The sequence below is a fragment of the Lethenteron reissneri genome, chromosome 18 (genome assembly GCF_015708825.2).
Source record: "Lethenteron reissneri isolate LAM-NWPU_2019-01 chromosome 18, ASM1570882v1, whole genome shotgun sequence".
Classification (NCBI taxonomy): domain Eukaryota; kingdom Metazoa; phylum Chordata; class Hyperoartia; order Petromyzontiformes; family Petromyzontidae; genus Lethenteron; species Lethenteron reissneri.
The window spans coordinates 9,109,392-9,135,895 of NC_083796.1; the positions used below are offsets into that span (position 1 = coordinate 9,109,392).

General features: G+C 44.0%; 1 protein-coding gene across 1 annotated transcript in view; it reads left to right on the forward strand.

Annotated features, from left to right (window-relative positions):
- Window positions 1-26,504, forward strand: part of LOC133343843 (adhesion G-protein coupled receptor V1-like) — a 106,726-nt gene that overhangs the window by 11,039 nt on the left and 69,183 nt on the right. Inside the window, 23 exon segments of the mRNA XM_061553750.1 lie at window positions 207-430; window positions 2,903-3,029; window positions 3,499-3,690; window positions 4,607-4,787; window positions 5,732-5,895; window positions 6,062-6,185; window positions 7,567-7,836; window positions 8,487-8,616; window positions 9,171-9,388; window positions 9,988-11,093; window positions 12,162-12,335; window positions 13,028-13,208; window positions 14,612-14,814; window positions 15,863-15,992; window positions 16,719-16,811; window positions 17,958-18,094; window positions 18,240-18,843; window positions 19,793-20,008; window positions 20,448-20,663; window positions 21,098-21,342; window positions 21,898-22,079; window positions 23,617-24,434; window positions 24,979-25,188. Of these exon segments, the coding sequence (XP_061409734.1) occupies window positions 207-430; window positions 2,903-3,029; window positions 3,499-3,690; window positions 4,607-4,787; window positions 5,732-5,895; window positions 6,062-6,185; window positions 7,567-7,836; window positions 8,487-8,616; window positions 9,171-9,388; window positions 9,988-11,093; window positions 12,162-12,335; window positions 13,028-13,208; window positions 14,612-14,814; window positions 15,863-15,992; window positions 16,719-16,811; window positions 17,958-18,094; window positions 18,240-18,843; window positions 19,793-20,008; window positions 20,448-20,663; window positions 21,098-21,342; window positions 21,898-22,079; window positions 23,617-24,434; window positions 24,979-25,188 (6,145 nt within the window).

Genomic DNA, 26,504 nt, shown 5'->3' on the forward strand with positions numbered 1-26,504 from the left:
TAACCAAGCAAACATATGCATGATATTTTGACCCATATTTCTTAGGAATCATAAATTATGTTCTATGGTTTAAATACTGGACTGCCAATATATTTGACTACACCTGTCAATACGGCCCTCAATATTGCACTTATATAATGTTTTTTATGAAGTTTTATGCGATTGGAATTTGGTGAGATGCAAATGTAACATTTTCCCTGTCCCAGATAACCATCCCTTTGCAGAGGGAAGGCTCTGATGAGCATGCAGCTGTCTTCTGGAGTTTAACCCCGGTTGGACCAAGTCAGCAGTATGTTTCACTCTCTGACATCGGCCCCTTTGAGGGTTCGGTGACATTCGCGAGTGGCCAAGGCACATCGGCCATAAACCTGACCATCTGGCCTGACGACATGCCAGAAATGGATGAGATTGTCCGCTTAACCCTGAACAGGTCAGTGGTATTGTATATGCAATAAGAAACATTGATTAACATTATCCATGCTACATAAATTGTTTGCATATTATAGTTTCATTATATTATATTTTCCCCATAATAATTATCCATGATTGTTGTATAACATCAGTGTTCTTTCTATTTAAAATCCCAATTCTAAATTTAGTATTTGTAAACACATACAGACGATGCTAAAATGTTTACAAACAAGAAAATGGCTATTGATTTTTTTTTACAATTTTTTTTTCTTTTAATTGCCATGAACCTTTTTATTATTCTGAAAAGAGGCACAGAATTTAAATGAGCCTATTTTAATTAGTTCAAAATTCCCTGTCGCTACAAGCAAGTCCCGTAAATGGAAGAATACAAAAAACGGAAGAGGGAGGAAGGGAGGCATTGAAAATGGACATTTGTAAGCAGCTTTTTTAGTTCGTTTCGCCAGGCCCACTCCTTTGACTTGTCACTAGCTAAGTGTGCCTATTGAGAGTGAATAGCGGCTGTGGCTTGGCATCTGTGGTTTCCAGCTGGCCTCAGAATTCAGGAGACCTGTTCCCACAGCCATGCCCAAGGAGCACCCCCCGTAATCCCACCCCCCCCTTGAATTTGCTTTCCAGGCCAGGATCTAAGCCATACCCATACCACATCTTTCCTCTTCACACGCTGCATGCCGCTCTCTTTCTTTTTTCAGGGTAGAGACAGAGAGGTTTTTAGTCTATTACGGGTAAGTGGTAAATTCCGCTTCGTTATTCAGTGTGGCAAGACTGCGATGAAGTGGCTTTATAGTTTTCGACAACTCGCTGTAAACTTGTGTTTTTGTTGCACATTTAGATGTCCTTTTTTAATTGTGAGCCTTCAGTGGAGCCTTTGTTGTGTCATTTGTGTAATGCTGCATGCACTGCCATGCAGCATACAATAAATGTTGGACATCGTTGCTTGTAAAATTGTTTAGCAAATCCCATGTTATGGAGAGCAGCAAAATGTGTACAAAGTGTCTGATAACTGTGTTTTCAGATGGGTAAAAATTGTGCTCTGATAAGAAATAAATGTATAAATGCATTTTGCTCTCTCCACATGGCCCTTTACCCTTTTAGCTGGGACCCTGCTGGGATCTGTCAGTTCCTTATTCAAGATAACAGCAGGTCTGGCCCAATGCTGTGCATTTATAACAAAACTGGCATCCCCCAATGCCCCCGATTCCCTGCAATGTTCATCTTCCAGCCACCCTGCCAGGCTATCCTTTTGATGCATATTGATCACAAGCCATAATTAGCATTCCGTAACATAATGCATACGCGCTGACATTAAATTGCACCCTTGTGCCAAGGAAACAAAAAAAATATTCGCTTTGTTTTCTTTCATCATGCGAAGCGTTATGAAAGTATTTGCTGTGTATATTACTGTATACTGCAAGTTCGTATGTGATAATTTTCAAGTTCCAGCCCTCATGCCACGCAAAATCCAAAAGCATATGGCTTGCCAAAGTGACGAATCATTATTGCTATAGCAATTTGTACACAGCCGCATGCGTGCAGAATTGCATGTCACACCCCAACCCTACCCATTTCTCCTCCTGCCATGCATGGTGGCCATGCAAAGGGATATTGTTCCACACTATGGTTCTGTGGTAAATGGCCTTTTAGTTGACACGAACTTCACTATGGTTCATGCACAACACGTGAGAAATGGGAATAACTTTGATAAACAAAAGCAAAATAAACTTATCAGTGGTACAGGAACATATTTGTGCTTTTTGTACCACCATGGAAAATGAGGTCTGTGACAGTTATACAATTAATCTCGTGATTGCTGTGCTATTGCATGAAATGTGACAAATTTAATGTGTTACTTTGTAGTATTAATGCGTGTTTTGATTTTTTTGCTTTACTTTTAACTCTAATGACCTCTTAAATAAATGTTTACCCCATGTTTATGTCTCCTAAACAAAGTTTTACAACTTAAAACGTATTTAATTATACACAAATTACAGACAATCATCGTAGTTCAAGTTTCATTTCAAGTTTCATTTATTTGGTATAACCTTGTGAGCCATGCGGCTCTTGAGTCGGGTGCAACCGCAACAAACAAAATATGAACACAGAACATCTTAAAGCGACGACGCGCAACAGAAACATCCTGGATAAACCAGCAAATCTCCCAGAAAAAAAACGTATTACAACGCTGTGTGCAAAAATCCCAGTGTTATGCAAGTCAAACAATGACAACCATAAGACAATTTAGATTAAAGTTATCAGGCCAACTCTGCACTTCTGCAAGAAACATGGCTTAACCATATGTTTTCGAAATCACCAAAATAAAGCTATGAAATACAATGTAACAACAGTAATCATAGGGACTTTGATTCAAATTTTGATTCAAAGTAGTATGGTCAGTCTTTCAACCCTCGATATTAAATAGTGTTGAATGTTTTGTGTTAAATACTAACACTTTTTGACTCATTCTTTGTCACAGAGCAGAACCAGACAACCAGATACTTAAGTCCGGTTTCACCAGTCGAGAAATAGTCATTCTGCAGAATGATGATCCAGGAGGAACATTTGAGATATCTCCATTCACTCAAGGACATGTCTTTGTTAAGGTAATGTCACGAGTCATTGCACTTTACAGACATTGTTGGTGTACGTTTGTTGGAAGAGGGACCCATTACAGCATTGCTGATGATGCATTTCTTCAACGCTCGTTGCATTGGTTCTTCCTTTAAGCAATGCTATTAAAGAAGGGGTGGAGTGTCACAGTCAGCACACTATGCTCTGAACCTGGCAACCTGAGTTGAATTCCCAGCTGTGGCTAACATCAGTGGCAAAGGATGTCTGAACTGGTACTGAGCCGGTTCCAGCGTGGTGGAGTAATGTGAAACAACCCCGTGAGCGACCCACCATGGCAAGGCCTTTATCGAGGAGTGGAATGACAAATAATGATTTTTTTTTAATTCAAAACTAAAAATGGTTCAATAAATGAATGCCCTTTCAGCTTCTATCTGTATTTTGTAATCACACAATGCTTGTATTTACGTAATATTAATGATTGTATCATTTATCTACCCCCAGGAGAGCCCATCCAGTATTGTTGCTGTGCGTGTTGTCCGGCATGGAGGCAGCCTGCTGCCCTGCCTACTGCGGTACCACGTGGTACCAGAGGGCAGCCTCCAGTTCATGGGCAGCAATGGAATTTTAGATTTTTCTCCAGGAGACACAGAGAAGGAGCTTTCCCTGGTCCCACAAGCAGACGGCATCCCCGAGGTGTGAATCCTGGAGCAGATGCTGCTCTTATGAAAAATATATATTTGTTGTTATGGTTTATATATGCATACATATCTTCAAAAGATCAATAACATTCGTGTTACTATTATATTTACCCAGGTCACTCAGTGTCTATTTTCAGCAGAATCTTTCTCGGGATTTTGATCGATGCGCTATTGAGGGGCCCTGTGGTGGCGAGATGTTAACTACCTCGCCTGGTATGCGGCAGGTTATTGGTTAGATCCCGGCCCTAACCCCAGTATATTTGGAGTTTACATGTTCTCCTCGTGGCCGTGTGTATTGCTCTCTGGGTCCTCCGGTTTCCCCCCCCCCGCATTCATAAACATGCATTTAGATTATTCGGCTGTTATTAATGTCCACATGATAAGCCACTGCATTGAGCTATCAGTTACAGTATGGCCAGGTTGCTTCAGAGAAGAGCTATATAGCTCAGTAAGGCCCTACCTGGACACCTCAACAAAGCCCTGGACGTCGGGTGTATCATACTCCATGGCATTCTCACAGTTCACAAACTCCACCTCCAAGGTGCTGCAATCCGAGTGTTGACCGCCACGATAATTCATTGTGTCGGGAATTAGCTTGACTCCAACCATCCTGCAACAACTATTAAAAAAAACAGATGTTTTTCAAGCACCATTCTTCGGGCTAACAATCAAGCCAAGATGTTTACTATAACCATACCTCTACCATTTACATTTAATTACGTGATTGTGATGAATGGATGATTGGCTTTAGAACACGTGACCGGATTGAGACCCGTGAGAGGGTAGTTTGAAAGCAACTCAGGAAAGTAATCAAACATTGTGCTATAGACACAATTACAGCATTATTTTGTGGTGGGGGGGGGGGCGTGTATTGTTTTAATATATTTTACATTTACATTTTTTACGAACAGCTAGATGAAACATATTTGCTGCAGCTGAGCAGTTTAAATGGAAGTGCGTGTAAGGTGGGAGACAAGGATTCGTTGAACATCACAGTGCTGAAGAACGATGACCCTCACGGTGTGTTCGTCATCCGGAGCTCCCACCTCCAGCAGCGAGTCCTTGAGAGCAAAGGGCAGAACAACCGCACAGGTATAGCCTCATCGAAATGGCGACCGGCACGCCCCCAATGCATTACGTTTAACCGTTACATTTGCTTTCGTCGGTATTTGCTAGTGTGCTGTTTTATTCATCAATGGTGTTCAGTTGCACGTGTAATACAATACAGCGTCCCTTCTCTGAGTACCGTACTGGGTTAGCATCATGGGAAATAGCAGGCATAGTAGGGCATCAGACGATTCCATGCTGGAGGGACACTGATCTCTTACGATGTCATAGCAACAATTTCCATTTGCTAACTGCATTGACAGCATGTGTGGTGAGAGGTTTGTAAATGCTATGGCATGCGACATAACGTTCCCCTTTAAGCGCGATAACATTTGTAATCTGTTAGTGATCCTCGTTATCATAATTGTCACCATCGTCATTGCTTTCGAATGCATTAATCAATTGAAGACACTTGATCTGAAACCTCGCAAAAATGCTGGCGTCTTGTGTATGTATGTTGAACTTCTTCTTGGTTCTTTCGGTAAAGTCACGTAGAAGGGAAGTAATAAAATAATAAAAATAAAACATAATAAAATAATTCTCACGACGTTTCGGCCACAACGCAAGCAGCCGTCCTCAGGTGAAGAACAGGTCTGTCGATTCAGACGCTGTCTTTCCGACAGACCTGTTCTTCACCTGAGGATGGCTGCTTGCGTTGTGGCCGAAACGTCGTGAGAATTATTTTATTATGTTTAATTTTTAGTATTTTATTATTTCCCTTCTACGTGACTTTACCGAAAGAACCAAGAAGATGAATCCCTGCAGTCGCGAAAGCTTTAAATCGAAAAAATATGTTGAACTTCTTTCGCACCGTACTTAGCCAACCGTGCTGATCGGAGGTTTTGGGGAGTGGATTGACCATGGCTGCTGATCATGGTGATGTTGATGATGTACTTTTCCTCTGTCCTCACTATCTTGTTGCCACGCAGCTCAGTTCTCTGTGGAGAGGCACAGAGGCAGGTTTGGTGTCGCTTCTGTCTCGTGGGTAATCACTCCTGGGGGCACACGGGATATCTCTCCAGTCAAAGGGACTCTGCTCTTCGGTGACCAAGAGGCAGAGCAGAACATCACTGTGCAGTCCCTGCCAGACGAGGTGATGTCATGAGGCAATCGTCTGCATTGAACGATGTTAACTTTACTGTGCCTAAGCTGCTTGAACAAAACAAAAAAACTGCATGCAAATAGGTTTAATTGTTTTATTTGCTTGTGTAGAAATTGCCATAGTCATAAAAAAGGCTTGTTGCTTTATTGCATTCCAGATACCAGAAGATAATGAGAACTTTACCATCACGTTAAGTGACACCACCGGAGGAGCCTCCATTGGGAGCCCAGCAGTTGCCATTCTGACTATCGCCAGCAATGACGGTCCAATATATTTTAAAGGTTGTGTGTACACTGCGTTGCAGACCATAATGAAAGCATTGATTGCAAGGAGGATGGAGTCCCACTCATTACCTTTGCAAAGGGCTCCAACCTCCAATAAACAACACCTCGCCTGCCATTGATTATTCTCGGCAGCCATGCCACCTTTCATTCACTGCAGCTCGGCGTTATTAAACATGCCTGTTTACCCAGGAAAGTAGCCTCACTGAGTCACGTAACTCTTTTTCAGCAGAGTTCTGCTTACTTTTCACGGTAGGGGGGGGGGTAATGGTTGCTTTGTGGATTCCCAGTGAGCAACTTTACTGTTAGCATAAATTTTGTAAGTGTGTATGTTGAACTTCTTTCGCATCGTACGTAGCCAACCATGCTAATCAGAGGTTCGAAATGGTAGTATAGGTTTTGTGTAAATTGCAGTGTAAATTGTGTATACATGAAAAACACACTAAAGTGCAGCATGAGGTTAGTTTGTTGTTTGATCAATTAAAAGACCCCCACACATGAATGGACTACAAGTATAATGTTAGAGTTTTAATGTATTGGTATTTGATAAACTTGCGTGGTGATCAATATATACTGGTACAATATTTGAAAACATAGCTGCAGTTGTGCCACCTATTCAGTTAAATATTGGACACCACAATATTGGGCAACATGTTTAAATGGTAAATAACCCGCTAATTGTCAGATTAACTATACACATTTGTTTTTAACAAAAATACAAATGGAGCACTTCGCGAAAAACAATTCTTAAAAAGCACGTGTGTGTGCATGGATGTTATTCTACTTTCCAGGACAAATTTGGCTTCGTAATTATTGAATTAGCGATGATATACATTCTGACCTGTTAAAATAGATGACGTCACATGCAATAATCTAATGAGGCACATATGGCTTGCGACATCATCACCGTGGCCGAAAAGGCTTAATCTACTTCTGAGTTTTGACCAACACTGATCAATTTGGCCAGTTTTGAAGCAGAGTAAGCCTCTAACAGCAACACAGGTGTATAGAAGCATCTCATTTTTATTGGATCATTGGTACGAGATTTATCGTCACCGCTAGCTACAAACAAATAAACAGACGCTTTGACCCTATCAACTTTAGACGGAAAGTGTTCTTGTGTTTAGCTTGTTGTCCTTACCCCGCACCTCCGATGAGCACAGTTGACTACGTATGGTGCAAAAGAAGTTAAAATACATACATACATTGAGCTAACATACACACATCAACATATAGTTTTCATCAACTGAAAACCACAGCGTTGTCCATGAGAGCACTATACCCCAATTACATCACGTTATTTGTACGTCTAAGTCCAACGTGAAGAGGCACACCTTCTCAAGTGACGTGTTTCAATCGCACTGCCTGCCTGCACTCACAGAACCCGCAGACCTGCGGGTGTCCGAGGGCTCCGTGGCGGTTATTGCCGTGCGGCGCGACGGCTCCAGGGAGAGTGCGGCCACCGTCAGGTTCAGGACCCAGCCTGGGCTGGCGAGCGCCGAGGATGGCGATTTTGTCCCAGTGGCCGAAGGGCAAGACGTGCTGCACTTTGCTCAAGGGCAGACGGAAGCCTCGATTTACATTTCGACCGTCGACGATGAGCTCCCGGAGATTGAGGAATCGTTTTTCGTTGTCCTCTTCGACCCGACAGGTACCGTGGACGTAGAAGAGAGCGTCGCTGTTCGTAATTAAATCTTCTTATTTAAACGTGTGGGTGCCATATGTAGAATGAGCAAGAACAGGGACATTTTATGTCGTGCATGAAAATGCATGGAACCGGAAGGTGAGGGAGCCCTTACGGAGAATGGTTTGATGACTTAAAAGAAGGATGTGCACTTCCTGAGCCTATTGGCACAAGACAGAGGAAAGTGGAAACAAATGACGAAATTAATTCTAGATTTGAAGCTTTCGCGACTGCAAGGATTCATATTCTTAGGTTTTTTCGGTAAAGTCACGTAGGCAAAACATCAACATTAATGATGACGGAGACTTGTGTTGCCTCCGAAACGTCGTGATTTTTGTTTTATTTGATTTTATTTTCATTAATTTTGATGTTTTACCTACGTGACTTTACCGAAAAAACCTAAGAAAATGACGAAATGTGTAGTGGACAACTACAGGCTGTCTGCCTATGGATCGTGATGATGAAATGCATATAACCTACATCGCAACCTCCTTTATTTTATTACTCTCGTTCACGTACATTAATGAAGTCACTTGTCAAAGTATTTCTTATATGCTGATGTAGTGATTTATGTTGGATATATCACACGTGACTTTCTCCTCTCAAACTACCTCCAGGCGATGTTGTTCTTCATGGGTCATCAACAGCCACGCTCATAATTGAAGCCAACGATGATCCTAATGGATTGTTTTCTTTTAACGAACCACACGAGATCAATATTGAGGAAGGCAGCACAGCAATTTTAAGGTGTGTAACCTTACAATTATTTTGCACCACTGCTGGTGGATGAGGCTCCACTGGAGGGGGGGGGGGGGGCTCTAGTGGCTCCCTCTAGATGTATGCAGCATTGTTTTAAAGTGCCTCTCCTTACAATTAAAGATATCATATCCTATCCCATTATGCATGTGCACTGTTCGGCATGTCTGATATTCCTGCACAGCGATAAAATACGTCGCATCTGAAATGTCTTTGCAGTATCATCAGGGAAGTCCCTCTAGATGTATGCAGCATTGTTTTAAAGTGCCTCTCCTTACAATTAAAGGTATCATATCCTATCCAATTATGCATGTGCACTGTTCGGCATGTCTGATATTCCTGCACAGCAATAAAATACGTCGCATCTGAAATGTCTTTGCAGTATCATCAGGGACGTCCCTCTAGATGTATGCAGCATTGTTTTAAAGTGCCTCTCCTTACAATTAAAGGTATCATATCCTATCCCATTATGCATGTGCACTGTTCGGCATGTCTGATATTCCTGCACAGCACTAAAAGACGTCGCATCTGAAATGTCTTTGCAGTATCATCAGAGAACGTGGGTTGTTTGGGCTGGTGGCTGTCTCCTGGCAGCTGTTCAATGGCAACGCAACGCCGCTTGATGGAGAGGAGTTCAGAGACAGCAGAGGGACCGTGGTGTTCCTCGCTGGCCAGAGGGATCACTCCGTGGTGCTCGCCGCTAATGTGGACAACATCCCCGAGTTTGACGAGACCTACACCTTAAAACTCACCTCTGTCTCAAGTAATGGATGCTCGTTTCTGCGTGCAAAGCGTTGAGCCGAAATAGTGTCAGCGGAAGCCCGGTTCGTGGCTCCGCATTCGTAAAACAAATGTTTTAGTCCCATCAATTTTGATTTGCCAACATTCGATTCTCCAGACCAACGTTATCTGGTAGCATTTGTTTAAACAAGCAAACTCTGGATGGGTCTCACCACCAGTCAAGCTAGTTAAACAAATGGTTCTGGGTGAGGACATGTTATTGGCAACAACACTCCATCTAAACCATGGGGCCCTGTTCAATACAATTGAGTAAATATTGTATACAAACTCAAGACAGAATTAAGTTCTGCTTACATGGGCTTCATCTTAAAATAGATGTCATTTCTAAATGTTGAACACTAAATATAAGAAATTAGTTACACTTGTTTTAGTTTGGTTCTTAAGTTTGTATTGTTTTGAAATGTAACACAATATATAATTGCATTTTTTTTTTCATTGTAAGTTGTGGAAAAGGATATCCTGTATATAAAAAGACCTTGCAATTCATATATTGGAAAGTACTATTCTGTAAATGCACATGGAGCATGTTATCGTAATAGTTAATTTTTATTTCGCATTCAGGTGGCTTCCCAGGGCCTGGTGGACACTTGGCAAGGTCTGGCATCTTAATTAATGTTACAATCCCCGAAAATGACGACCCACGAGGGATTTTCTCAATCGCCTCAGAGAGTCTTTACCAAGAAATTTCAGAAGACCTGCTATCCCCTGACGATGTCACAAACGTCGCCAGTTTCACTGTAATGAGGAGGCAAGGCTTGCACGGAGACGTGAGGGTGGCGTGGGAGGTTTTGTCTAAGTCTGCTGCGGAGACGTTTCCCACCTCCAAGGACCTGATCCTGCTGGCAACATTTCCAAGCAAGGTTCAGCTCAGGCCCGAGGCGAGGAGGCCCCACACAGGCACTGATGCCTTATACTTTTCTGGCGACGATTATGCATTTGGAATCGTCCCGCCTAGTCACCAGCCCGTCATCACCAACGCAAGCTTCACAATATCTGTGTGGCTCATTCCAGATCCAAACACCAAAGGATACATTGCGGCCAAACATGTCAACAGTTCACTGTTTTACTACAGCCTCAAAATCACGACAGGTATGGACGCTTCTTCTATTCAGTTCAGCTACCGGCACGGGGACGTCACCCGAAATGAGACCGCGGTTTTCAACAAACAAGTGGAAGACGGAGAGTGGCACCACCTCATTGTGGGTTTCGAGGCGGGCGCATGCGACTTTTATTTAGACGGCACTCTCAAACGAGGGGGCAGCAGCAACTTGGCGAATGGTGCCGCCGCGGATGGCCTCGGCGTGCTGGTGGTCGGCGCAGCGATTGGCGGCTACGAGCCGTACACGGGCCTCATGCAAGACCTGCGCATCTACGGCCGGAAACTCTCGCCGTCCGAAATCCACGAGGTGCATTCTTTGCCGGCCAAGTACGACCTGAGCCCAGTGTCGGGGTACCTGGAGTATTGGGAAGGCGAGGGCAACAAATCCTTCATCGTCGAGGCCCTCAACGACAACCACGCCGAGGGTGAGGAGATCTACACCCTGAGGCTCTTCGACGTCAGAGGCGGGGCCAGGGTGGCTCCTGTTGGGAGCGAAGCCGAAATCGTCATTGAGAAGAGCGACTTTGCCAACGGCCTCTTCGGTTTTGCTGGGCCGTGCATTCCGGAGGTAAGCAACGGCTCTGACGCGCGATGGAATTAAATAAATGCCCCCCTTCGCCATTGGAAATATTCAGGGGGAATACAAAAAAACCACCCAAAGAACTCGGCAACAGTACGTTTCCACGCCAACGTACATGCTCATTCAATTGTCATTCGTTAGTCACTTTAAACACAAGGGTCACCTATTTTGGATATATGTAGTAAATGTTGCGTTGAAAATACATTCGTATTGGTTAAAAACAATACCGTGATGCATGTAGTTGTCTACTTATTAATTTCACATCCTTATATTTCAAACAAAGTTGTTTGTCATCATACGATTGAGTAAGGGGCTTATCTTTGATTGTGAGGAACCAGGGATCTATGCTACTGTGTTCGCAATTATCTGTGACCTTTGACCTTAGGTTAAAAATCAAATCTTGACGAAAGAAGTGAGTTGCGCGCCGCCCAGTGGACACACCGCGGTATTGCTCCTCGTGCGAAACCGTGCCTCGGTGGTGTGCAACGAAGTTTTCACGGACCTTCAGGTCCACTCATGCGATGCAGTGGCATTAAGGATTGTGATTTTAGACAGGCTTGTCCATAGGACGTGTTGGTGCCAGATTGTTATCATTTAGCAGTTAAAGAAATTAAACTATGTATAGTTTTTATTTATTTTACCAGGTTTGTTAACCCTTAAAGCGCGTAACTGATTTTCAAAGGAATAGTTGCAAGCGTTTCTGTTTTCAAAAAAACGTTACATGAAGTGGTATGATGAAGGTAAGGCCCATTGAGCTACATAGCTACATAGCTATTTTTTTCAGAAGCGACCTGGCTACAAATGAAGTGGATTATGTGGAAAATTATAGGAGCTAAATATTATAAACGTAAAGTTTCTAAATGTGGAGGGAAAAACCAGAGGACCCCGATAAAAATGTACCTATTGCTATAATTCAGTGGTTCTTAACCTGGGGTGCATGCACCCACCCCCTGGGAGTACGAGATGCCCTTTCTGAGAATCCAAGGGGTGCAGGCTGCAGGTGAAGGTGAAGAATCACTGCTCTAATTTCTTCACTGTTTCTTGTGTGTTACTCAGGTTTGCAGTGAGGGCTCAAAGCTATCGTGCATTGTGGAGCGGACGCGGGGAGACCTGGATTTCGTTCAAGTCAATTTCATCGTCACACAGACAGACTCACAACGCACCGATATGGAAAATGACTTCGACGTGCACGAAGGAGCCATCACATTCAAACCGATGCAGACGTTTAAGGTGAGCGTTTGACGTAATAACCAAGAACGGTTTACAAATGAAATCATAAAATAGACGATTCGTAAACAAAAATCTTTGTAAGCATCGTCGTAATGGAGAGGAGCGCATTAGACTGTGTGGGTACATATGTTGGCAGATGGCTATTCAAGCTTTGAAGATCGTGGTCTCTTGGTACTTCTCCATTTCCTTTACCAGGACAGATGTTGCACACTCGAAATGAAGGACGTGGGCAGGTGCTCCAAATTGAGGGCGAACACATTTATTGTGGTCAATCTGTAAAATGCACCAGCACGTGTGTCACACACAGCAATCCTCAACCGAGTCGCCATTAACCACGTGACTGGTGTTCAAGTCCGGTTAATCAAAAACCCTGCCAGCCACCCACAGGCCCAACTCAGTTATCGCCTGCTGGTGTGTACACGTGCATTGATGTACTGCACAGCACATAAGGACTTTTACAAAACCACACTTTTCTCCCTTGCCGCACGTGGAAATAATTAAAAGAGTGGTCCATTCCTAATGTGCCACACAGAGCAATAGACCGGGCTTAAATGACCCTCTTGTCAACTGGAAAATTCCCTTTTCCACGTTTAACAAGAAAGTATAATGCAAGCAACTGAATGTTTCTACTCAAGCAGATAGCTAGATAATTGTTATTAAATGCGCTCGTATCGTTACACGTACTCCGGCAGGAGATGACCTTGGAAGTGCTCGATGACGACCGACCGGAGCTGATGGAACACTTTGAGGTGGCGCTGGTGGCGGCGCTCTCTGCAGACGGGAAGGCAGGCAGAAGTCCGAGCAGCGGGGCCAGCGTCGATCGCAGCAAGGACAGGGCGCTGGTGGCAATCCAAGCCAGTGACCACCCACACGGTACGCCAGTCGCGGTGCTGGCCGCAAGTACTCTTCTCAAGTCAAGTCAGCCGTGTCCCCATACTGCATGCAAGCATTTGGGGCACACAGGACTCTGTTCAGTCGGCAGGCCCTGAGCCAGCAATGGAAATTCCACGTTCGTATGGCCGGAAGCAGACCCAGCCATTGGATGACCGACGTAAACTTTTCAACAGTGGTGCCCGTGTGATTCTCGCTCAGGGGATGACAATACTGTACAGCGTGCACATTTACTTGTCGATGTCGATTGAAGCTGTTTGCCGAATCAACGTTCATGTTTTGCTTCCTGCACATTCTAATGAACCTTTATACATTTTAATTGCGATAGTTATTCAATAACGTTGCTGAAAAGGAATGCACTTGACGACAAATTATACAGGATTATGCATTAACAGAACCTCCACTGGTATCTAACGAACCTCTGCACTTTCTTATCAGCAAGCGATTTAATATTGTGCAAGCAATGGATCCATATGTTACCGAGGAGTGTGTTTAAACACGTGATAAGTGTAATGAGATTGATGTGAGACGTGTAGAAGTTATAAAGTGAAATGTTGTTCTCTATAATTCCCCCATTTTATCTGAGTGCGGTATCCATAATTAGATCACCCCCCTGTTGAATCACACAGCTCTTGACATCAACATCAACATAGCACCGCTTTAGGTAACCATATGCAACAGTGTGTGCCCCTATCTGTGATCTTAGCGCTTGAAATGTTAGAATTGTTTTGTTTGAGACAATGGCAGAACGAGTTAAGAGAATGAAGATTTAATGGCAGAAAAGGGCAGTGGACGCCACAGTGACGAGATGTTGATTACCTCGACTGGTATACAGGTCGTCGGTCCGATCCTGACGCCGATACTTTAAACACACATTTAGATAGTGCGCTTATAGTTGGTTCTTTCGGTAAAGTCACGTAGGTATAAAATAAAATTAATTTATGAAATAAAACAAAAATGTATTTTATTTTATACCTACGTGACTTTACCCGAAAGAACCAAAGAGTATGGATCCCTGCAGTCACGAAAACTTCAAATCTAGATTGCACTTATAGTATTTGGCTGCTATACATGTCCACGTGACAAGCCACTTTGTTGAGTTGTCATTCATGGCCAGGTCGCTTCTCATAAATACATAAATAAAACACTTTATCTTCTTGGTTCTTTCGGTAAAGTCACGTAGAATGGAAATAATAAAATAATAAAAATAAACATAATAAAATTATTTTCTTATGTTTTTTTTATTTTATTATTTCCATTCTACGTGACTTTACCGAAAGAACCAAGAAGATGAATCCCTGCAGTCACGAAAGCTTTAAATCGAAATAAAACACTTTAGTTTAATTTAGAACGTATGACCATGCAATCGTTCTGCTTTCCTTTAGGTCTGCTCCAGTTCTCTCTGGGGTCTGCTCCGAGTGACCACGACCCCGTGATCAAGCCCGTGAAGTCCGCGCCGGTTGTGACTGTTCAGGAGGAGGTGGGCCGTATCCAGCTGCTGGTCGTGCGGACCCAGGGCTCCCTGGGGGATATTGTCGCTGGCTATCACACCGTGCCACTCACAGCCACCAGCCCCCGTGACTTTCAGGTGAAGGGAGGCGTCCTCCTTCCGGTTTTCCGCTGTAACGGAAATGAAACGCGACAGAACAGCTTGTCTTGATGTCCGTAATTGACAGTGGCAAGGCTCTGTCACGTTCACGTTGCCTGCACTGAAATCACCCTGAATGCACCCAATCCTGTTGCATCGTGGAAGGCTAAGCAGCTTTGAGCCTGGTCAGGACTGCACTACAATAGGAGACTGGCTGGGGATTATTGGTGGGAAGGAGATGGCAGTCCAAAAATAGATTTTTTTTACTTAATCGGTGAGGAGCTTTTTATTGATTTTACCCCATGTGTGAGGTTTTTCTCCCCCCCCCCCCCACGAGCACTCCAGTTTTCTCCCACATGTCTCACTCATTGGCCAAGAATCCCATTGCAGGACCCTGCTCAAAAAAAGTCTTCAGCCTCACTGCAGTGTTCCTCGACAAAGATAATTGTTGCTACAGTGTTGTTTTATATAACACATTAGTTTGCATAATGGTGAGATAAAGAAAGAGATCCCTTGTATAGCCTTTAACAGTCTGTTGGGACAAGTGCTGTTAGTGAGCACCTATGAAGACCAGCATGGCACACGAGGGGGTGGGTGGCCAAGACAATTCCTGGCCGCCTTTGTCTCCCCAGCGGCAATGTTTAGACACCGCATCAGGTACTCGTTTGAGGCTGAGTCGACCTAGGGGAGGCCGAGGACCAGCTCAAATAATATAATTATCACTGGGGTTGGCTGTGAGCGGGAATCAAACTCGGGTCACTGGATTTGTAGCGCAGCATGCTAACGGCTACACTCCATGCATTTACTGCAACAAAATTGGTAGCCCTGTGAATAGTTTTGTTGCTGCTATTGGAATATGGAGTTCCCACTACTGGCTCGAGGTTACAAACAAAAGATGAGCACCAATCCGTGATGTGAGATCTTAATTCTGATCATATTCACAATGTATAATCAACGTTTGCACTCGCACACATTTATCGGTGATGCTGCATTGACGTTGTTGCACCGGCACAACAGCATAAAAAGTGCCTTGGCCGCGCGTGTGCAGATGACTTCGGGTAGCCTGCATTTCCGCGAAGGAGAGAGATACAAGAACATCAGCGTGGAGGTCAGAGATAATTCAATCCCTGAGCTGCCAAAGTCCTTTCTGGTGCAGCTCTTCACTCACACCACAGGAGGTGAGTAGTGGCAATGGAGCGTTCCCACCGAGCCACTGCTTTCCCATCTGCTTTTTGTTTGTTGACTCGAGTACAAGGACAATGTTAACACAACGTGGGAAGCTTTTCGCGTGGTGATTACATTTTGAGTCGGTTCAAAGGCAAATGTGTAATTCATTATCTGCTTATGGTTTATTGGTCTGGAACAGGAATTGTAATGCGTACGGTCATGGTAGCTGTTCATTAGGCTATAAAGATGAAATATTTACTGATAAAATGCAGTGCTTAGTGATGACATGTGTAAGGAGCCAAATATATAACTTTAGTCATGCAATAATGAATACGGATATGTGATTCATACTTTCAAAACAGGCTTATCTAATCTTAAAATACACTTTTTTTCTTAACTGCAGCGGAATAGCTTGCAGACCCTGACAATGAACACTTTGAAATTTCAGCCACGTGAGAATGTGCGTGACGTATTCCCATTAAACCTTTATGGATGGAGAGACAACCATATCTAAACTGCACCGGGGGGGGGGGGGGGGGTTACTTTCAGTGCAGTAATAAATCGTTCTTGAAAATACCCATATATTGTCTCTGCAGATGTTTGCCAATATGGGGGCTGGGAGCGCGAACATATGTTTCAGCTCCCCCAACTCTTGATGGATCGCTCTGCATGAGTCATGTCCCAGCTTGCATGTGCTTTTATATTTGTCGTCAGTGCTCGTGCAAACTTTCTTGCAGACACGGAAGATCTTCTTGATTTGGCTGCCAGTGGCAGTGGAGATGGAGACTCCGACTCGAGTTTGTTTGTCTTTAACAATTCCTATTCTTGGGGTGAGGAAATACCTTTTACACGATGACCATGGTTGTCACTGCACTTTGAACAATCCAAAGGAACATCGGTAGCTTTTGAAATGTACGTCGCGTATATTTGCAGACGTGAATGTGTCCCCAACATTGCCACCGTACTGTGCAATTAAAAACAAACAAAAAATGCCCTCTTATGACTTGAAAGCTTATTATAAAATCAGACTACAATAAGCTTCAACCCTTTGTAATTCCACCGCTGGATGAAGAAGACGTGCCCACACGAGGTCGTTCACGGGTATTCTTTGAACACGCTACAACTCAATGGTTCAAGCTGGTGAAGGGGTAGCGAGGGTGGCAGGACCAGGTCAGATCCAACCATGTCCATCCAGTGCTCGCCACGCTGCTTTGGCTTCTGGTTTCCGAACGAATACGTTACAAGGTCGCACTCATTACACACAAAGTGCTTGCCACAAATGGAGCATCATACCTTGCTGATCTCGTCAAGGATCGTAAACCATCATGTGGACTCTGGTAAATCCTCACAGTGGCTTTTGGCTGTCCATTGGACGAAGAAAGTCACCGCAATGTGCTTTTTCAGATGCGCTTCTGCGGCCGTCTGGAACGCTCTCCCTTCCGATATTAGGAAGCCACTAGAGCAACGCTATTTTAAATCTCGATTGAAAACTAATTTCTTTAGAATCTCTTTTTGTGTTTAGTTTGTTGTCCTTCCCCCGCACCTCCGATTAGCTCAGTTGGCTGCGTACGGTGTGAAATAAGTTCAACACACGTACATTAAACAGTAATATTAGCCAGGGCTGGCAATCAAACTCAGGCCACTGGGTTCACTTGAAGTGCAATAACCAAAGTGTCACCGCTCGCTTGAGCTTATTATAGAATTGCATGAAAACTGTTTGTAAGCCAGTGACTTTACTTATAAACTTTTATTTGGTTGCTTACAGACTTGAGAGAGTTTGCTTATGTTATATATTTACTTGTTAAAGTCTGATATGTTTTTTTAATATAAATATAAAAATGGGTAAAAAAATTGTTGTAGTTAACATAGCAGTCTAAAGTGAATAAAATGTACTAACTACTAATTCACAATAACAAAAATGTGGTTCTCACCTAAAGTAATGTGTGTTGTGTATGTATTCGTCTATCTGTGTTCAGCTGATCTTGACAGGGGCTCGAGCATAGAGGTTATCATCGATGCCTCTGACAATGCCTACGGAGTGTTTAACTTCGCACCAGAATCATTGTCCGTCTTTGGGAATGAAAATGCTGAACAAAGCCTCATCACACTTCACGTAAGTACAAGCATTATTTACTCATGGAAAGAGAACTTGTTTTTCCTTTCCCAAAAAATATCTAATTAAGTACCGAATATTGAAAGTTATTACGAAAATTTCTGCGTAAATATACTTCTAAATTGTTTTATTTTATCTGTTGCAGGTCATTCGGTCTTGTGGAAATCTTGGCAGAGTGACCATTTACTGGAAGGTGGATACCGATTTTGACCACGACCTTGTGACCCAGACGGGCAAAGTTGAATTTGATGTTGGTCAAATGGTGGGAAACGTGTCGCTTCGGATCGCAGACGATGCATTTGCAGAGATGGAGGAGACTTTCACGATAACTCTCGGGAATGTTTCAGCCGGTCGACTGGGAACCGATGCCACGTCTACGTTAACCGTCTTTCCTAACGACGACCCGTATGGCGTATTCATTTTCGCAAAGAGCAGCTACTCGGCTTTAGTGCAGGAGGAATCGGGAAATGCAACTCTTACGATTGTTCGAACGCAAGGCCTTACTGGCGAGGTATTAGTGGCATTCTCTACCGTTGAAGACGACGAGTATTTGTCCCAAATGCTTCCACACACCTTGCTGGCAAATGAGCAAAGCGATTACCTTGCAACGGTTGGAAGTGTTATATTTAAAGAAAACCAGAGCGAGGCGTTTCTCTCCGTACCTATTGTGAACGATGATGAGCCAGAAAGGGCTGAAACTTTGCTCGTGAGGTTGTTGAACGTGAGCCTTTTAAAGGGAGACGTCAAAGGTAACGATAATGTTCCTGCAAGTTCTGACACACTACTAATAACTGAATTGCTATTTCAAAAATAATGATTGTTTTACCTGTTTAAAATTTATTTCAAAGCTAATAACCACAAACTCTCCAGTACCAGTAAAACGCAGTGGGAATCAACCCTGCAGTGTGATTTTGTTGTAAGTGCGGCATACAGAAACTCAGTGAAGGGGCATTGCACAGTCAATGTTAGACAACCTTTGAACAAATGTTGACCACAAACCAGAATTAGCGATATTATCTGCTCTTGTCTATCATGTTTTCTGATGGAGCGCTCACACCCCATGTGAACGGGTTGGCTATGTACGTTGCGAAATAAGTTCAACACGCGTACATACAGGAGAGGCTGCTACATCTATCACTTAATTATCTGGTAATAAATTGCATTATTACCATTTCCCCTGCCAGGGACGCAACGATACGACTATGGATCCCACTTCTTTCTCCCGAACTCACTTTTACTGAAATACCAACGGATGTTTTTAACCCGTATACAATTATATGTAGGCTATAACTATATATATTATTTTAGTTCCACCGTGTATCGGGTTGAGGAAGACAGTCTCACAGTGGAAGTGTTAATCAAATATGTAAAGGTACAATGCTCACAATTGTTATATTCTATTGCTATGATAGCCAGATGCATTAATCGGGCTTGGTCCATGGCAGACTGCAGGTATTTTTTTTTATCAATAAAAAAACGTTTTGAATTTTTCGGAACATTTTTAAATTTTCACCTATTCATTTGGGGTCCCCTTGTGGACGAGTGGGCCCCTATGCATCGCATACGCTGCTGCATACCCCCCCCCCCCCCCACCCCCATAGTTGCGACTTCCTCCCTCCCTGCCCGCAATGCCACGGGGCCGGTGTGCACCATGGCATGGGCCCTGTTAGCTATCGGTGTGTGCTCTACGTTTCACAGTCGTGGAGCCTCCACGGCTTGGGCCATTGGCAGACACCGTGGCTCGGATCGTCATCGCTGCCAATGACGATGCCAACGGCGTGCTTCAGCTCTCCGCCGCCAAGGTGCTCGTGTCTGAAGATTTGTCCGGCTCCTTCATCAATGTGACCAGGACGGGGGGTCTGTTTGGAGATGTCACAGTCAAGTTTAAGACGATACCGTTCACTGCACGCATAGGTAAGGACAATGACACAAGGCTGGAAAAAGAAGGCAATCGTAAAGGTGTGGCTCTGTAATTGCATGCCCATGCCACTATTGTCGCAAGGACCTCCAGTAGAGGGAGCTCTAGAGGAGCCCTTTTTCGGGTATTTTGTCTGCTCTTGCACGCTGGCCAGACCTCTTGAAATAGGTGGGAGTACCAACGCTTTAACCCACCACCCGTGACTTACTCATCGCCAAGCTGTGGGTGTCCCCATTTATGCTGCTGGGTGGACAGACGCTAAGTCCCGTGCATTAATTCCAAATGGACCAATCGACCACGTGCCGGCATAATTACAGCACAGGTATACAAACGTTACGGATGCACTTAAGTGCAGCGGACCGTTTCTGTAAGTAGACCGGCGGTAGATGTGTAAACGTGAGCTGCCACCCTTGTGCCCCGTCTGCCAAACTGCAGGGGAAGACTTCACCGTGGGTTCCTCTGACGTTCTTTTCCACGAGGGCGAGACCTATAAGGCAGTTCCAGTCTACATAATCAGTGACATCAGCCCCGAGCTGGAGGAGACCTTCACCGTCCAGCTGATGGATGAGATAACGGGTGGGGCCCGGCTCGGGGCTGTGTCCTCTGCTATCGTTACCATTGAGCCGTCAGACGATCCCTTTGGCTACTTCGGTAAGTGCGTTTCCTTCTGTGCAAACGCGTAGTATGTATAAAAAAAAAGATAAAGGTGTGGCCCCGCAATTTCTTGTTTCACGCCGGTTGGTCTTGTCCTATAATGGTAATACCACCGCCAATGCAATGCCGTTTTACTTTATAGAACGCATACAAACACATTGCAAGGGATTTAGCTCGTAAACACAAACATGGATATTGTTCTAATTCGGCAAACTTAAATTGTTCGTACTCTGTAATTTTTGTTCGTTCTTCACTCCTTATTACCAAGTGCTCAATTTCAATGCAGGAAATACTTAAAGGTCCTGCAGTGCGTGCCACACTCTTCCTCTACGTAAATCCTCAGGCAATTGAACAGAAAATGTGGACCGCAGCGCGTATATAACGGTGCTGTGAAATCGCCGCGTGCGCTTTCGGTTCGACGCTCGCTACAGTGCTGCAGGACGTGCTCGCGCTGGTGGAAGAGCCGGTGCTCGGCACGCGGCCGGTGAGCCTCGCTGTCCTCCGAGCCGGCGGTTCCGTCGGCAGCGTGTCGCTCGCGTGGAGGGCCACGCTGGGGGGCGTCGAGGCATCCGACGACTTGCTGCCGTCGTCCGGCGCCGTTCTTTTCCTGCCAGGAGACACGGAGCGCGCAATCCAGATAGACGTCCTCGCCGATGACGTCCCCGAATTACAGGAGGTGAGAGCTGGGAATTCGTGAAGCTGCTTGGGTTTCCAGGAGGTTTTTTGTTGTTATTGTAAAAGAGTTAATGTTGTCTAAGAGGGGCATGAATTAAAATACGTAGCAAAACGCTCATTTCGACAACCGTGCGTAACACAGGTCTTACAGGTTTCCAATTGGGGAGCCACGTTGCCTGCAGAGGTCAGTGCAGAAATGTCAGATGTTGCACTGCACTATGCTCTCTGCCTTCGCCTACCTGCACTGACCATCGTGGTGGAGTATGTGAACACACCCCCACAGCTTGCGTGGCGCGAAAAGACCCCCATCCATCAATGTATTGACAAGATGGCTGCAACTGTGCAGTGTTGTTTTGGTTAATGAAGGCTGAATAAAGCACTAAATAATGAAGCACTTTTTTTTCTTATGAAGGTTGGCTTCGTACAATTAGCACAATTGGTTATGTGCGGTGCGAAATGAGTTCAACAATACAATGCACACATCAGCGCTCAGAATATATCTGTGGCAATTCGAAGTAAATTCTTCTTTCGTCCATGCGATGCATTTGATCTGCAGGTCTTTCTGGTGGAACTGGTGAACGCCTCCAACCATGGTGTGGTTGGGTGGCCGGCACTGGCACAGGTCATCGTGGCAGCCAACGACAACCCCCATGGCACTGTGCAGTTCCTCTGGCCAGAATACGTCGTTCATGAGCCTCAGTCCGACAAAGACACTGTTAACATCACCCTGCACAGGATGTAAGTAGAAATGTTGCCAGGTCAGTCAGTCGCCCCCTTGTCACTCTTTTATCATGACTACCGTGGCTACTGCTCCCATTTTATTTATTTAGCGAGTGCTATTTCACGCGAACGTCCCAGAGTCAAAACATCAGATACATTTACAAAATGTATAAATGGATAAATAATTAAATGTTCTTTGAGTCGACGTTAGTTCACAGAGCCACATAGCCTTTTGCAGCCTCCTCCTCCAGCACGTGCAGAAACAACCAGTCCGCCCGGCACACCCTGACGCACTGCACATTCAAAGACGATGGTGCACCATGGTCTCCTGCTCCCCGCATTCACACAGTAGTGGGCTGTCACGTGGCACGCCCCATCGATGTTCGGAAGGAGCACCACACTCCCTGGTCACAGCAGAAGCGGTTTAACTGCACCCATTGGCGTCTTGGGAAGTCACTGCTCCCATGAACTGCACTCATTGATTCCTCCATCCATATTGAGGACTCTAGTCTATCGGACTGACTAGTCTCATCCATACTGTGTTCAGTCACCAGACTGCAGGTCAAAACAATTATCTTTATATTTCTAGATTTGAAGCTTTCGTGACTGCAAGGATTCATATTCTTAGGTTTTTTTCGGTAAAGTCACGTAGGTAAAAGATTAAAATTAATAAAAGTAAAATAAGATAACCATTATATATACGGAGTGGTAGCTCTTGCAATCTCTCATTTACTTGATACAGCTGTCGTGGCTGTGACGGTTCCACCTGAAGACGGAAGCTTGTGTTGCCTCCGAAACGTCGTGATTTTTATTTTATTTTACTTTTATTAATTTTAATGTTTTAATTACGTGACTTTACCAAAAAAACCTCAGAATATGTTTATATTTCTTTCCTTGCACGGCTGGATTTTGAAATTCCCTCCCACTGTCTCTTTTCTCAAGTTCTTAGAACCTTGCTCTATTCAAGAAATATATAACATTTGTTCTATTACAACTTTAATCATTCTGTTTGTTGCTGACCATTTTGAATTTTGCCCTTTGGGCTTGTGCTGAGCAATTTTTTTAAATAATGAAGATTTGGAGGTAAAGGCCTTGAGACACTAATTTCTAAAACTGCAGTCATCACTTCTCCCTGGAAGCAATCGCCCCACATTTACCATTTTCTCTGTTTTCAGTTTCAGTTACTTGACGTTTAAGCTTGCATTGTAATAAGCTTGAGAATTGGAATCGAAGAGCCCCTATTTTTGACTGTTAGAAGATTTGTTTACGTGTAAACATTATGCGGCGCACATACACTTTATTGCCATATACAATACTGTACTTTTTTGTACACAGTAAAAGCATCCAAGCAACCAATTGCCAACGCCCTGATTAACCATCGTTATACTGATTGCTCGGAACTAGGAAACAGAATACTGAGGTAATGACGATATATGTTGAGTATAGTTTTGTGCTCGTCAGAGAAGTTACAATATTTATTTACACCTCAACCATTTTTGGATGTGCACACTATAGCGATTTAATATTCGTTCCTTTGTGTGGTGTCATTTTCCAGTGGTGGCCTTTTTGGAAAACTGCACATTTATGTCCGAACCTACGAAATCGGCATATTGGAATTGGCGCAAGATAGTGGCTCTACCGTCATGGATTTCTTTGAAGAAGCTGTGAATGGGAGTGCAACTGCTCGAACTGCTGTGCCCTTGCCCCTTCACGTGAACAACGAGACCGAGGTTTTGCATTTTTGTGCGGCCTCGTGTCTACAAGAGCAGGCTTGTCTGGCCTTTCAATACAGAGCCACGCCTTCTGCTGCCGAGTGTTTTTGGATGCCAACTTTGAGCGAGACGTTCAACGACTCCACGGGATTCGTAATACGATCCAAGAAGACGTATACGTCCGAAGTGCTTACGAGGAAAATGGCCTTGTCCGGCAGTGATTACGAGGGGTTGACCTGGTCAAGCTTTGTCATGCCTCCAGGGGTTGAGTTTGTCCACATTCCTATCGTTCTGTTTGGAGATGACGTTCCGGAGATGGACGAGGCGTTTGGCCTGTCAATTTCAGGCGTCGAACTTGCGGACGCCAGCGCTGACGACACGATCCTTCCAAACGTTGGCAGAGATAGCTCTTGCAGAGTCATCATAAGACAGAACGATGACCCACACGGGGCATTCATCCTATGCAGCGCCGGACCTCGAGCAGGTCAGGATGCTCGTGAGATACTCGTCGAGGAGAGTCCACAGTCATTTGTGCAGATCGCCGTGAAGCGAGAGGGAGGAAGCATCGGTGATGTCAATGTGACGTGGGCTGTCGAAGGGGGAACAGCTCTGAGGAATGTAGATTTCTTTGCTGATGATGACATGCTTCTCTTTCAAGAAGGTGTGTGAATATATTTATTTATTGCGGTCATGCTTTTACCCATATTGTTAAACATCATTTTAAATTACTCTTTGGTTCTTTCGGTAAAGTCACATATAAAGAGAAAATAATAAATTAAATACTAGCATACATAAATTAAATACTAGCATCCTTTTAAATGTATGTATTTTACCCAATTGACGCTCGTTTAGTTTAGAAGTAAAACATTTTTTAAACCACTTTAATTAATCAGTTTGTTTTCTTATTCCTATTTATAAAAAAAAGTTATTCTGCACAATATGAGAGCATAGTGCTGGTGGTAGCTATTTGGTGTTATGCTCTGTTCAGTGTTCAGTGTTAACTGCTTCAATAATTCGTGTGGGTTTCAACATTATATTCGCCGAGCTTAATAAAGTGCACAGTTTATTATGATTAGCAGCGGGCTACATTGATTCATTTGGAGAAAGAAATCGTGACATTCCTTATGCAATGAGCAAATGCATACATTTAAAATGAGGCTGCATTTAAAAAAAAAAAAAACATCCCTTGTTCCCTGCCACGTCAGGCGAAACAGAGAAAATCATCGAGCTGCGGGTGGTCGATGACCACTTTGGCGAGGTGAATGAGACCGTTCTGCTGGCACTGACGGCCGTGCACGGCGGCGGTCGCATTAAGCCAGGGGAAGGAGCGGCCACTGTGGTTATACTGGCCAACGACAACGTGGCTGGCATGGTTGGCTTCCACGTGGCCTCGAGGGCTTTCATTGGCGATGAAGGTTTGTACCAATGTGTGCATGTTGAACCTCTTTCGCGCCGTGCGTTGGCGACCGTGCTAATTGGAGGTGTGGCGGAAGGACAACAAACGTAAACACAAAAAGCTGTTCTAAAGAAATGGGTTTTCAATCTACATTTTAAAGTGCATAGCTGCAGTGGCTTCCTTATGTCAGTAGGAAGAGCGTTCCGGATGGCTGCAAAAGTGCATCTGAAAGTGCACGATACGGTGATCGTCTTTGTTCGATGGCTAGCCAAAAGCTACTGCGAGGGTGACCGGAGTTTGCATGATGGTTTACATTTATTTACCCTGAACGTGACTTGCGAATTTCCTCGTCAATTCTCCCTCTTGTTCTTCTTCTACGCTCCATTTCTGCTTGTCTCTCCCTTTGCAAAACGTGCACATGGCACTGCTTTAACGTTTTTATTCATCGGGGCGCCTCCCAAGTCCTTTCAGCTGACATTTGACACGTTTAGATGTGACCGAAAAAGAAATGAGTTCATGCAAGCCGTGTTGCCGAGGAATTACTCTTTGGTCACGTGATTTGTGGTTACATAAATGGGTCCACGCCTTCTAACAATATCTGCTCGGGCTGATAAAAAAACCCATTATACTCATAATTGCTTGGTGGGCAGAATGGCAATGTAGGCAGAAGAGGTTGCATGTGCTTCAGAACATAGGGGAAGAGGGAGGAGGATGGGCAGGGCAGGAGGGCCTCTCAGCAGTTTTTTTTGGGTCATTTGGCTACTAAAAAACAATTTGAATTATTTGTATTTTTAAATCCTTTATATTAAGTTCACTTGCTTGCTTGCGCGCTTACGACCGTGCAAATCTTTCGGTCGTTTTTTAACCCACTTCCCGTGATCCAATCGAGCTGACATTTTGCACACAGACTAGTTGTGCGTGACAATTTATTTTCGTGAAAAAAAATTCCTAAATTTTCCACTTTTTAGGAATTTTTTTTTCATATTTAATTTAAAATACCAATGTGATAAAATGAAACTCTTACTCAAGAAAAACAGAAATGAATAATAAAATAAAACCGATGCCACGCATATAAAGGATTTATAGTGAAAAACGTTGTTTTTACGGGTTAATTTTTACGATGTAAGGTTCACTCAGATTTCTAGCTCTTTTTTCAGAAACGACCTGGCCACAAATGATAGCTCAACGAAGTGGCTTATCATTGTGGAAATTTATAGCAGCCAAATACTCTAAAAGCACGGTTCTAAATGTGGAGGCAAAAACCGGAAGACCCGACCACACGACCGCAGGGAGAGTTTGAAAACTTCAAATATACAGGTGTCAGGGCCGGGCTCG